This window comes from Sorghum bicolor, chromosome 3 (assembly GCF_000003195.3).
Source record: "Sorghum bicolor cultivar BTx623 chromosome 3, Sorghum_bicolor_NCBIv3, whole genome shotgun sequence".
Classification (NCBI taxonomy): Eukaryota; Viridiplantae; Streptophyta; class Magnoliopsida; order Poales; family Poaceae; genus Sorghum; species Sorghum bicolor.
Genome location: NC_012872.2, coordinates 8137832 through 8149498, shown reverse-complemented (window position 1 = coordinate 8149498; position 11667 = coordinate 8137832). Strand labels below are relative to the sequence as shown.

The 11667-nt window shown below is 43.2% G+C and overlaps 1 protein-coding gene across 1 annotated transcript; it reads right to left on the bottom strand.

The window, feature by feature from the left end:
- Positions 3737-8696, bottom strand: LOC8070429. Its single transcript, XM_002455240.2, has 9 exons — positions 8362-8696; positions 7249-7445; positions 6351-6523; positions 5883-6167; positions 5579-5637; positions 5443-5479; positions 5284-5355; positions 4709-5012; positions 3737-4550 (listed from the first exon to the last, which is right to left on the bottom strand). Exons 1-9 carry the CDS (start codon positions 8489-8491, stop codon positions 4173-4175), a joined length of 1635 nt encoding a protein of 544 aa, XP_002455285.1. The 5' UTR covers positions 8492-8696; the 3' UTR covers positions 3737-4172.

Here is an 11667-nt window from a genome sequence, read left to right as displayed (position 1 = left end):
TGCCAGCTTGAAGTTGTCTGCCACTTTGTGCTAGCCAGCCCAGTCTGCCCTTTCCGTCATTTTCTTTTTGTCGCTGGTAGGTCAACGCCCAGCATCATGAACTGTAGAAATCTTGAAGCCTACTGTCAATGCCTGGGGCTGTTTAGTTCCCAAAAATTTTGCAAAGTTTTTAAAATTCTCGGTCACATCAAATCTTGCAACGCATACATTGAACATTAAATATAGATTAAAAGATAATTAATTGTATAGATCACCCGTAATTTGCGAGACGAATCATTTGAGCCTAGTTAGTCTATGATTGGATAATAATTATCAAATACAAACAAAAATATTATAGTAGTCAAGACCAAAAATTTTCACCAACTAAAAAGCATACACAGTATACTTTATTAACAGGTCATAAGTTTCCACAGCTAGGGAGCAAAGTACCCACGGACTGGGATTCAGTAACTTTACTCAAGCAAGTCACGATGTAACTTTCGCCTACATATCCACCGTCCATCTCTGATCGAAGCGTTCTCAGCGTCTCCGTATTATCTAAGGCCTCCATAGTGATATAGTCTCATCTCTCTTGTGACAATGACGTATGGACCCCACTAGTCCTCACTAGTCATCTTCTTCCTCCGTCCTTCCCCGTCTTCTCCATGGCGGCCGAGGATCGATGATAGAGCGTTGGGAGTTCCCTGCCGTCAGGGATGCGATGGTGTTCAACTCGCGGGAAGACGTTGAGGAGTACCTTGCGCGCGTCGCGTCGGGCTCACGTGCCAAGGCCGCGACGGTGATGGCGGCGCAGGCGCGCTCGTGGCCAGGGGTGCGGCGGCGGCACTCGGCCGGGCCACGTCCCCACGGCGGCGGAGGCGGCAGCGCTCAGTAGGGGCGAGCTCACGCGGCAGCAGCGCTCGCCCAAGCGCGTCCCCACGGCGGCGTCACGCGGCGGCAGCGTGTTCTTGCAGCTCATGCGCTAAGGCCGTGGGCGGCGATGGCGGTGCAAGCGCGCTCGCATGGCTAGGGTGCGTCCCCGCGGTGGCTCACTGCACCTTTCGCGAGCTCCCTGCGCATCCTCCTAGTGCTGGAAGCAGCACGCCAAGATTCTGAGGAGCCCCGTTGGTGAGATCGCGGCGGCGTGTGATGCCGGAGCGGGCAAGCCGCACAGGGGGCGACACAGAGGAGCCCCATTTGTACTTGCTGTCTCCTAGGTCGTTGCCTAAATAAAATACGTACTCATACTTTATGCCAGGTTGCTTGTGAACCGTTGAATCTAGATTGAACGATGGATGGAGGTGCGAAAGTTACGTGACTTACCAGAGAAAAGTTACTGAATCTGCGTCCAGTACCCACAGCACACATCCCTGGTAAAAAAGAATAGAATTCTCATTTCACGGAGAGTCAAACAATTTCTTAAGTGTGACCAAATATTTACAAAAAAATAATAATATAAATGATACATAATTAGTATCACTAAATTAGTCATAGATTATATTTTCATAATAAATATATTTCAAGATAAAAATACATAGTTTTTTTTTATAAATTTAGTTAAAGTTATTTTTTTTAAAAAAAAATCTAGTTAGACTTAAATTTCTTTTAACTTGTCTGAAAACGAGAGTTTTCACTTTTTTTTACCACATTCTATCCAAAGCTAAAAGAAACACCACCCAAAGATGGATCCACTGTTACTGAAGTTTTTTACCACATTCTATCCAAAGCTACTACCTAGCGCCATGATGCATCGCAACAACTCCAAAAATCGAAAGAGAGAGAGAGAGAGATGAACACATGCGCACTAAATTTTATTGCAATCTTGCAACTCACGGCAGTAAATTCATTTCTGACCGTTACAAGTGCGTGTGGTTGTGGTAAAAAATAGCAAGGTGTAACTTGAGGTTTACGTAAATAAAAAAGAGTTACCTCTCCAAACTTTATTTACTTGCGAATCAAACTATTTGATTTTTTTAGGGTGCCCGCTTTGTGGAGATCAACTTTTTCCACTTGCCGTTTCCATCCTAAAGAAAAGACAAGGCAATGGGCGGTAGTAGACGGAATGATTGTGTGTGTGATGCAAGAGTAAGGCCTTGTTTAGTTCCCCAAAAATTTTGCAAAACTTTTCAGATTCCCGTCACATCGAATCTTTAGACGTATGTATGGAATATTAAATATAGATGAAAATAAAAACTAATTACACAGTTTGGTCGAAATTGACGAGACGAATCTTTTGAGCCTAGTTAGTCTATAATTAGACAATATTTGTCAAATACAAACGAAAGTGCTACTATTCACATTTTGCAAAAAATTTTGGAAGTAAACAAGGCCTAATCCTCGGCAGGCTGAACACTTGTTAGGGTCCTTTGGAACATGGGATAGGAAAAATATAGGGATAGGCCCCGAAGAAAAAAAAATCTCGCAACACTGTAGCACTTTCGTTTGTTTGTGGTAATTATTGTCCAACCATGGACTAACTAGGCTTAAAAGATTCGTCTCGTCAATTTCAACCAAACTGTGCAATTAGTTTTTATTTTCGTCTATATTTAATACTTTATGCATTTGTCTAAAGATTTGATGTGACGAGAAATCTTAAAAAATTTTAGGTTTTTATGTGGAAGTAAACAAGGCCATAGGAAAAATGTAGGAATTGAGTTGTCATATTTTCATGATCCTATGGGAATTGAACACATAGGAAAGTAGGTGAGGGAGTCTTTGGTTGCAGTTGCAGCACAGGTAAAACAAAGGAACTGTGGAGCATTCAAAGCAAAGGCTGCAGTTGCGCGAACGATCCAAAAAGTCAGCCTACCGTTTAGATCTAAAAAGTTTTTAAATTTTAACATGATAGTATTTTTATTTATATTTAATAATTATTGTCTAATTATAGACTAACTAGACTTAAAAGATTCGTCTCACAGACAAGCTATGCAATTAGTAATTTTTTATCTATATTTAATACTTCATATATGTGTCACATCGATATGATAAAAAATCTTAAAAAGTTTTTGAATTTTAGGGTAAACTAAACAAGGCCTGAGCTCATGTTTAGTTTCCTATGGAACTGAGCTATAGGAATACATTCCTATGAAATATTTCTTTTGCAATTCTTATGAACCAAAAAAAAAGGTAGGAAAAAAAACCTCTGGAAGTTAAATCCTACGAAATTCCTTGGGCAATCCTTCAATCCAAGGGGGTCCTTAGGTCCTGTTTGGAACCGAGGCTTTCTGCAGGAATTTTGAAGGAAATCGATTTCTATAGTTTGCTGACATCATCTAGTGTTTGGAATAGAGGATAGCAGATTGTCGTTCCAGAATCCAGTTCGAACTCGTGTTTTCGCGGAAGTCCGAGGTAAATCGCCATCGCTCACGGAGAGAGAAAGTGCAGGCTTTGACGGTTGAACTGTACCATGGTGGTGCACTGGTTGAACTGCTTCGAAAGTTTGTGAGGATAATGCGCCAGTTACCATTCTTTTTCCTTTTAATAATCATTAGAAATAACAAAACAAATGTTTATTCTTTTTAATCACATCGTATAAATTTCTGCATTCCAAACGCCTCTATCTATATCTTCCTACGTTTTTCTATTCCTCTGTTTTCTCACAACACTCCTATCCTATTCCTCTACTTTTTTTTCCTTTCCTCTGTTTTCTATTCTTTTGTTCCAAACAGGCCCTATGTATTTTTGCCGGTAAAGGTTCTGAGCCACTTTGTAGGCGCATGAAATGAAGCCACACAAAAGAGCCCATGACAGTTTCAAGGAAAGATACCTGTGGTAGCACAGTGATAGAAACACTGCCCAGTCAGCTAAACTAGTGCAGCCGAGCAAACAACAGCATTCCATCCACACGACAATGGCATCTGCGCGACAAAAGAGCATTAGTGCTCTTTGTTTCACCGCGTGATGGGTCATGAGGAGGCTTTTCACCTCTGATCGATTATTCCAGGTGTTCTTGCAACAATATACACCACACATGGGTGCATCTGACATACAACAGAAGGAAGCAGCTCTTTTCAACCTACTCTCCACTGCAAAATGGGGCTTTGCCCCTAGGTGCTTCCGTCTCTTCTCCTCACTTCGATACTTCTCCTCCTAACTATACTGGAACTCTATACTGAAACTATTTTACATAGCCATGGAACTGTACTAAATTCTTGTTACCACGGGAGGGATTAAGCAGCCTCATCATCCCGTTGCTACGACGGAGAGCAGCTGTCTACTGGTGTGATCCTCGACCCTGACGCCAGATCGGACACCTCCTCCCTTCTTTGGGGGCGGTCCGCGAAGAGCATCCAGATGAGGTAGAGAACAAAGCCCGAGGCAATGAGCGCCAGGCCCGCAGAGACTAACCCAAGGTCATGCTCCAGAGGCGGGCAGTACTGAGAGGCAATGGCGCTGAAGGTGGCTCGGACAAACTTGCAGTCCTGGAGGTTGAGCAGGAAGGGGGCGTAATGGTACAGCGCGTAGCTTACATTGGCAGCCAGGACGAGTTGGCCGTAGATGTCGTAGGTTAAGGTCTTGTTGCCTGAACACAAGTCGGTGTCTTGAGCCATGCATGTATAATTCAGCCATGCCTGGAAAGTGAAAACGTCATCAAACAAGCTATCTAAAATCATGCCAGTTGGGTGACGCACATATGCAAATCAAAACAGGTAAAAAAGGACTGTTTGCTATGTGAAAAACTTAAGTGGGAAAAAAACATTTACAAAGACTGAAGAATACCAAAACTTACTGTTGTTGCGTTTTCAAATGTGACCTCCCTATGATTGCACGGCCGATCATTGAGGTTTGAATCGTAGGGAGAACATAAGTAAGGCATGAACTGTCCTGGATGCTTATGATGTGGTCTTCGATTTGAAAGAGCAGATATAGCTCTGTTAACTATCCCAACAAGCCTCACCACAACCTCTTTGCTCTGATACAATGTTCGATTCGTTGTGCTTTCATCCACACATGGAAGGATGTTACTCAGAGCTGTCTCTGCTTGAGGATGCTGGGCCCATTGGTCCATTGCTTCGCAGGTATCCTTCGCAGCACTGTTGCAAAAGAATTGTAAAATTGTTAATGGATTTCGTTCTCTTCATAACAGAACAGAATCCCCAAGTGTCTAGGAAGGGGCACAATTGATGCTAGTTACATTTTGAAACAGAGCATATATTAGTGTACAAGCAATTTTACTTAATATACTGATGCTAGAAAAGATGATTGTATTTGCTTTGGTCGCATAAGGAAAAACTGACAACTACATGAAGTTCAACAACCTGAACATATCCACATCGCAGCAACGGTAGACAAAGTAAATATTACCTGTTTAGTATCAGGAAAATTCCTAGAAGAATAAAGAGAGCCGCCACAACTTTCCAGCATAAGGTGACAAATCTGTAAGGTTCAAATGGAAAGGTGTCAAGACTGCAGCTGCATAGACCAGTCCAAAACACACTACCTGGTACATGAAAGAAAACATACATGTAGACTGTATATCTTGGTCCATATTGCTCTAAGCCTGCAGAAGAGAGGGGAACACGTGTTCAGAAGGCGGTGGTAACACACACAATGTCAACAAGGTGGAAAGAATTGCATATTGATTAACTGGACTGCATACCGTATCCAAGGAACGCAAGAATAAGCAACACCACGGCTATGCAAATCAATACAACCGACCTGTAAGGATATAAGAGTTCAATTCTGAAGATGTAATTCCAGCAAAATATCACTATTATTGCTAGATACAAGAAATAATGCCATAATTATCCATTTTGTCATGTTAATATGCTTCTTGCAAGTACAGTGGTGCCATATCATAGGAAAATTGACCTATATATAGCACATGCATAGCTATCGAATGCTGATTCTATCAGTAAAGGAAAGTAGAAAGAATTTGGTGAAAGGGATGTTCTGAAACCTACATGATATGGAGAACTTTTCTTATCCTTTTGTAATTTTCTGCTGTCTTCAGAGATATGGTGTCAGCTGCTTTGTTCAGGTCCCCCTTCAAATTGTCAATTTGACCTTGAACATCTGATGGAAGATAGAGTGCTGCCACAGTAATCGTCTGTGCAAACGACAAGTATTCCGTAACATTCCTTAGTGTCTGAATAGTGAAATCAGATTGGTTCACAACAAAATCGACGGTCCGTGTAGCTTCTTCATGGAATTTACTCTGCCCATAAAGAAGGACAATGCACCCAGCTCTGGTACGAAATGAAAAGGAAATAATTATCAGAACTAATGATAATACAGCATTACAGCTATGAAAAGTTAGTTCTTGATAATGAAATGATCATCAAAATAACATAGAAGAATCATTTGTTAATACCACAATCACGCAACAAAGCTAAACAAGAAATAGTTTATGAAGAGATTTAGTGAATTACATTAAAGTAACTGCAAAGACCCCAAGTAACACGGGACCTACTACGTCAGCATATGAAACCTTCCGTTTGGACATTCTCGATCCAAAATAGCATCGTCCAGCTGCAGCTATCCCGAAAAATATGAACCACAAGGCACCAAGAAGAAATCCAGAAACTCCTGTGAATGAAACAGACTGAAACAAACTTGATTCAGCTAGCGCAACAATGGGATATGAGTACTTGGCAAAATGGAAAAGTATGGAATGACAGATAGCAGTCCCATCCTAATGAACAAACTGAACACTACAAATTTTATTGTGCTTGGTAAGTGCAGAAGTCCAGAGTCCACACTTAGGTCTAATTTAACTTGAAAGTATGATATGCCAATCCATGAAAGTGATGTCGTTTTAGTAAGATTTAGCCTGATATTTTTTTTAGCAAGAGAAAGTCCAGAAAATAAAAGACAGCCCTACAATATCTACTGGATATATATTATATATACATCTGAAAATTGAACTTCTCCAACTATTCTGAACTCTAGATGACAAAGCATATTACTGGATCTGGTCCTGTGTGTGTGCCATAGGCACTCTTTGTGTCTATCAAGTGTAAACATTATAAATTAGCCAACCAACAAGATGTTGTATAGTCCTGACTCTTGGCCCATGCAGTGTTTCCTATTACAGGAAGGAAATAATCAAGCTTGTCCATCTCCTTATCATCTAGATTACCCAAAGTATCAGAGTATCCTTACACTATAAGCAACTGACTGAATCTCGGCTGTATGCTGTACTAGTCCTGCCTAACCTGCTTCCATCAATCAATCACCTAAATAGTACCGACATACTACAGTGGCATCTGTAACCAACTCAAGCTTTATGCTCATGAGATTCTTTAAAGTTTAAACAACGACACATACCGCCCAGTAGTGCTTGTTGGTGACGTTCCACCCTCCATCGTACATTTTGAGATGGCTGAGAACATCCGGCCGCCGCGTCCGGTCCTCTGCCAGAACCAGCGGATACTTCACAACAGGGGCCATAGCTGCCGGTCCTGCCGCCATCTCCGGCATACCTTTCAGCAGCCCCTTTGCCCATGGTCCCAAGTTCTTCACCTCTAAAATAAAAACAGATATATTTTCGTGAAACGCAACACTTTACAACTAATGTTCCCACTTGCTTACGCGATACGAGAGGCATGACACGAAAGTGCACGATACTGCGTAAATGGATTACAAAGAAACTAGTGGAACAGACGAGGGTTTTACAGAGAGGAAAAAACAGTTTCACTCGTAAGAAAGAAATGCTACGTGTGAACCTGGTCCGAGTTCATGTGCATGAACGTGCGAACGAGACGTGAGAGCGAAGTGGCAGGTGGATCAGAGCACCGACATGACAATTAACTACATCAATCGAACGGCCGACACTTGACTTGTTGTAACCAAGGTACTAAAAAAACACTAAAATTGGAATAGCCGAGACATATGCGGGTTTACTTGACTGACAGAGAAGATCTACCGACAAGATCGTCAATGCGATAAAACAATTCTACGCCGCATGAAACTGCGATCAACGAACAAACCCAAAAGTCGAGAACTGGTGCTGCGAAATCAAGCGGAAGAAAAACCGAGCCCGACAAATTCGGGCCGGGTATACTTGATACTCCAACTCCAATCCAATCCAATCCTACTGAACGCCTATCCATCTAGTGAGCTGACAGCTGAGATCGCCTGACTGACACTGGCGTTTCCGCAGACACCTAACCAAACTACGACAAATACTAGCAGGTAATGAAAAACAGTGGACACAGATTAACACATCGGACAGTCTCCTAATAAACCACAGTAAAACCACCATGACAATCGCAGCTTGTTCCGCAAGCGGAATGGATTGGAGCCACCGATCGAGGCCGCCCGATCACATTCCGACACTCTGGCGCCCCGACCGTACCGATCGCGCAGAAACGACAAACCCGAGATAGCGCTACGAGACAGAGACAGAGATCGCCGGCGGAGGCGGGTGGGTGGTGGTACCTGGCGCGCTTTCGATCTCCCTGGCCGCGCCGCCGAGGTCGGCGAGCGAGTCACCGGCCGCGACCGCCAGCAGCACCGCCGCCGCAAACACGGCCACCGCGGCAGCGGCGGCGGCGTGGAAACCCATCATCGCCGCGGCAGGAACCGCGCTAGCTCACGGCTCGCGGCGCCGCCCCCGGCCGCATCTAGTAGGGATCCCGCCGCGGCGTGGGTCGGTCGGGCCCTGGCCCCCCCTGGTAAACGGCGCCGGGAGTGCGGAAGGGGGGAGGGGAGGGGAGAGGCGAGACCACCGCTAGTCAGTGACACACTGTCGCGGCGCGCCACGCCACTAGTGCCTCTTGACGTCTTGTACTTGTATACTACGCACCCGCGCGGCGGGAGGCGGAATCGCGTGTGGGCTTACCCGAGTGGCCGTAGCGGCGCGGGCGCGGGCGCCGGTGACATGTCCCCGGCCTTTCCGCGCCGCGTGCGACGCGGATACACGCCGTGCGAGTGCGTGCTGGGTCCCGCGCGGGGAACACGTGGGCCGGGTGGTCCGGCGTGCCAGTGGGTGGGCGGGAGGAGGGGGGGGCGGAGCTCCGGGTGTCGCGGGGGCGGGTGCACGTAGCGGGTAGCGCCGGTGGCCAAAGGGGCGGGAAAGAGGCAGGGACAGGAGGTGGTGGAGGGGAGGGTGGGACCCAGCCCGGATCTCGTGTGGCTCGGTGGGGGACTCCGGTGCCGGTCAGACCATCTGCCCTTAGGTTTGAAGATAATTACGGGTTATGCCATTGGCGTAATGGCGTTGCGGATGGATGTGAATGTGATTCTGTGACGCAGGGGTAGTCTGGGGAGATGTGGTGGTGAAAGAAGTGACGGGAACAGTGGAGGCTGGAGCGGTGGGGGTCCGGCAACGTGGAACGGGCGTCTCTGTCGCTCGGTAGGCGGGCCCACCTGCATGATACCCTTCCAGTTAAGAAGGGTGTTCGGTAGTGGGCACTTGGTTACTTTCAGATCACCTAGCCTCCTTCCTTTTTGTGTGCCATGCCAACAAGTCAAGAAAGGTGGCCACTCTCGCATGCACACCTTCACACCGTTAATAATAATCTTATATAAGAAATCTCCGTGGAAACACGCCATCAGGATACAAATCCCCTCTTGACGGAAAGGTTAAATAGATCTGGTTGCTGTGTAAGCAACCACTAGTAGCTCACAGTTACAGCTCACTAGGCTGGTAGGCATAGGCCTTGTTTAGTTCACTCAAAAACCGAAATCTTTTCAAAATTTCTCGTTACATCGAATCTTACGGTAAATGTATAGAGTATTAAATATAAACGAAAATAAAAACTAATTGCACGGTTTGAATTTTTTAAGTTTAGTTACTCCATAATTGAATAATATTTATCAAATAAAAACAAAAATACTACAGTTTCGAAAACTAAACCACGCCATAGTTGCATATGCATGCACGAAGCGGGAAGCGATCGATCATCACAGAAAAAAAAAGAACCGATGGATCGAGCAGATCCACCCGGGCCTTGTTTAGTTCCGAAAAATTTTAGGAAATGGACACTGTAGCACTTTCGTTTGTATTTGACAAATATTGTCCAATTATGGATTAACTAGACTCAAAAGATTCGTCTCGTCAATTTCGACCAAACTGTGTAATTAGTTTTTATTTTCGTTTATATTTAATACTCCATGCATGCGTCTAAAGATTCGATATGATGGAGAATGTAAAAAATTTTGCAAAATTTTCTGGGAAGTAAACAATGCCCCAGAGCCGGAGGCCACCAGCGACCTGCATGCCACCTAGCAGCTACCGACGAGGCGACGGTCGACGACGACGCGGCCGTGCGCGGACCGTCAGTAGCGATGCGACGGTCGGGCCGGGCGGTGCCCCTCGACTCCGAGGACTTGTTTAATTCACTCTGAAAACTAAAAAATTTCAAGATTCTTTGTCACCTCGAATCTTGTAGCACATGCATGAAACATTAAATATAGACGAAAATAAAAACTAATTACACAGTTTAACTGTAAATCACGAGACGAATCTTTTAATCCTAGTTAGTCCATAATTGAATAATATTTGTCACAAACAAACGAAAATACTATAGTACCAAAATTTTTTTATTTTTCGGAACTAAACAAGGCCCAATTATTTGCTCCTTCTGTTCCCCCATTACTGCGCGCATTATCATCCTGGTGGTGCCGGTTGCGTGCCATACTGCCATCAATGGCGCAGCCGCGCAGTCCTATGGTGTCGTCGCGCGTGTCCTGTGTGCAGAGATTGTTCCGGGTGCCGTCACCTGTCCAGTGCCATCTTCTTGGGCCCTAGCTGTTTTTTTTAAAAAATAGAAAATAAATATGGTAGCATTTTTATTTGTATTTGATAAAAATTATCTAATCATAAACTAACTAATTTAAAAGATTTATCTTGTAATTAAATTACAAATAACTGTACAATTAATTATTTTTTTATTTATATTTAATGCTCCATATATATGCCGCAAGATTCGATGTGATGGTGAATTTAAAAAACTTTATAAAATTTGTAGGCTCGTGCGCTTGACTCGTAGGGATGAATATAGGGAGTAGGTCTTATTTAGTTTTAAAATTTTTTGAATAATGAGTATTCTAATACTTTTGTTTGTATTTGATAAATATTATCTAATTATAGACTAACTATACTCAAAAAAATTGTCTCGCAAATTACAGACAAACTATATAATTAGTTAATCTTTATCTATATTTAAGGTTTCATACGTAATCTTTGATGTGATAGAAAATCTGAAAAATTTTACAATTTTTTTAACTAAACAAGGTCATAATCGAGCGAGTATGATACGATGGTGGGTCGGTGAAGAACCTATCTAGACTGCCACGGCACGGCTGTAATGATGCCGGAAAATTAAATAGATATTTCCTCCGTCCCCAAATTCTGAGAAACAATTTCAATTAAATATATATTAAAAAATATTAATACTTATGATATATAACTATTATCATCGGAAAGATGTTTTTAACAAATTTATTTACAAGTATAAATGTTACATGTATTTTTTATAGATCTAATCAAACTTATCATCGGAAACCTAAAACGATAATTATTTTGAGACAAAAGGATTATGTGAAGCCCACACCAAAGGGAAAAATAAAGATAAATGTAAAAAAACAAATAGATAGTAGGTAACTTATAATATGGAATATTTATATCGTATTGTCTATTGTGTTAGAATGTGCACCATGGAAAAAAACACATGTAAATTAATATCCCCCCCCCCCCCCTTGAGAAAACAGTTGCCTTTTCATCCTGGTTGTTGAGACAAA

What these genes read in the sequence shown, in the direction of transcription:
- LOC8070429 (XM_002455240.2), bottom strand. Translation starts at nt 8,491, where the DNA reads ATGATGGGTTTCCACGCCGCCGCCGCTGCCGCGGTGGCCGTGTTTGCG. An exon ending in GTCTTTGCAGTTACTTTAAT is followed by an intron (nt 6,168 to 6,350) that starts GTAATTCACTAA and finishes ATTTCGTACCAG; the next exon opens with AGCTGGGTGCATTGTCCTTC. An exon ending in AGAAAAGTTCTCCATATCAT is followed by an intron (nt 5,638 to 5,882) that starts GTAGGTTTCAGA and finishes ATATCCTTACAG; the next exon opens with GTCGGTTGTATTGATTTGCA.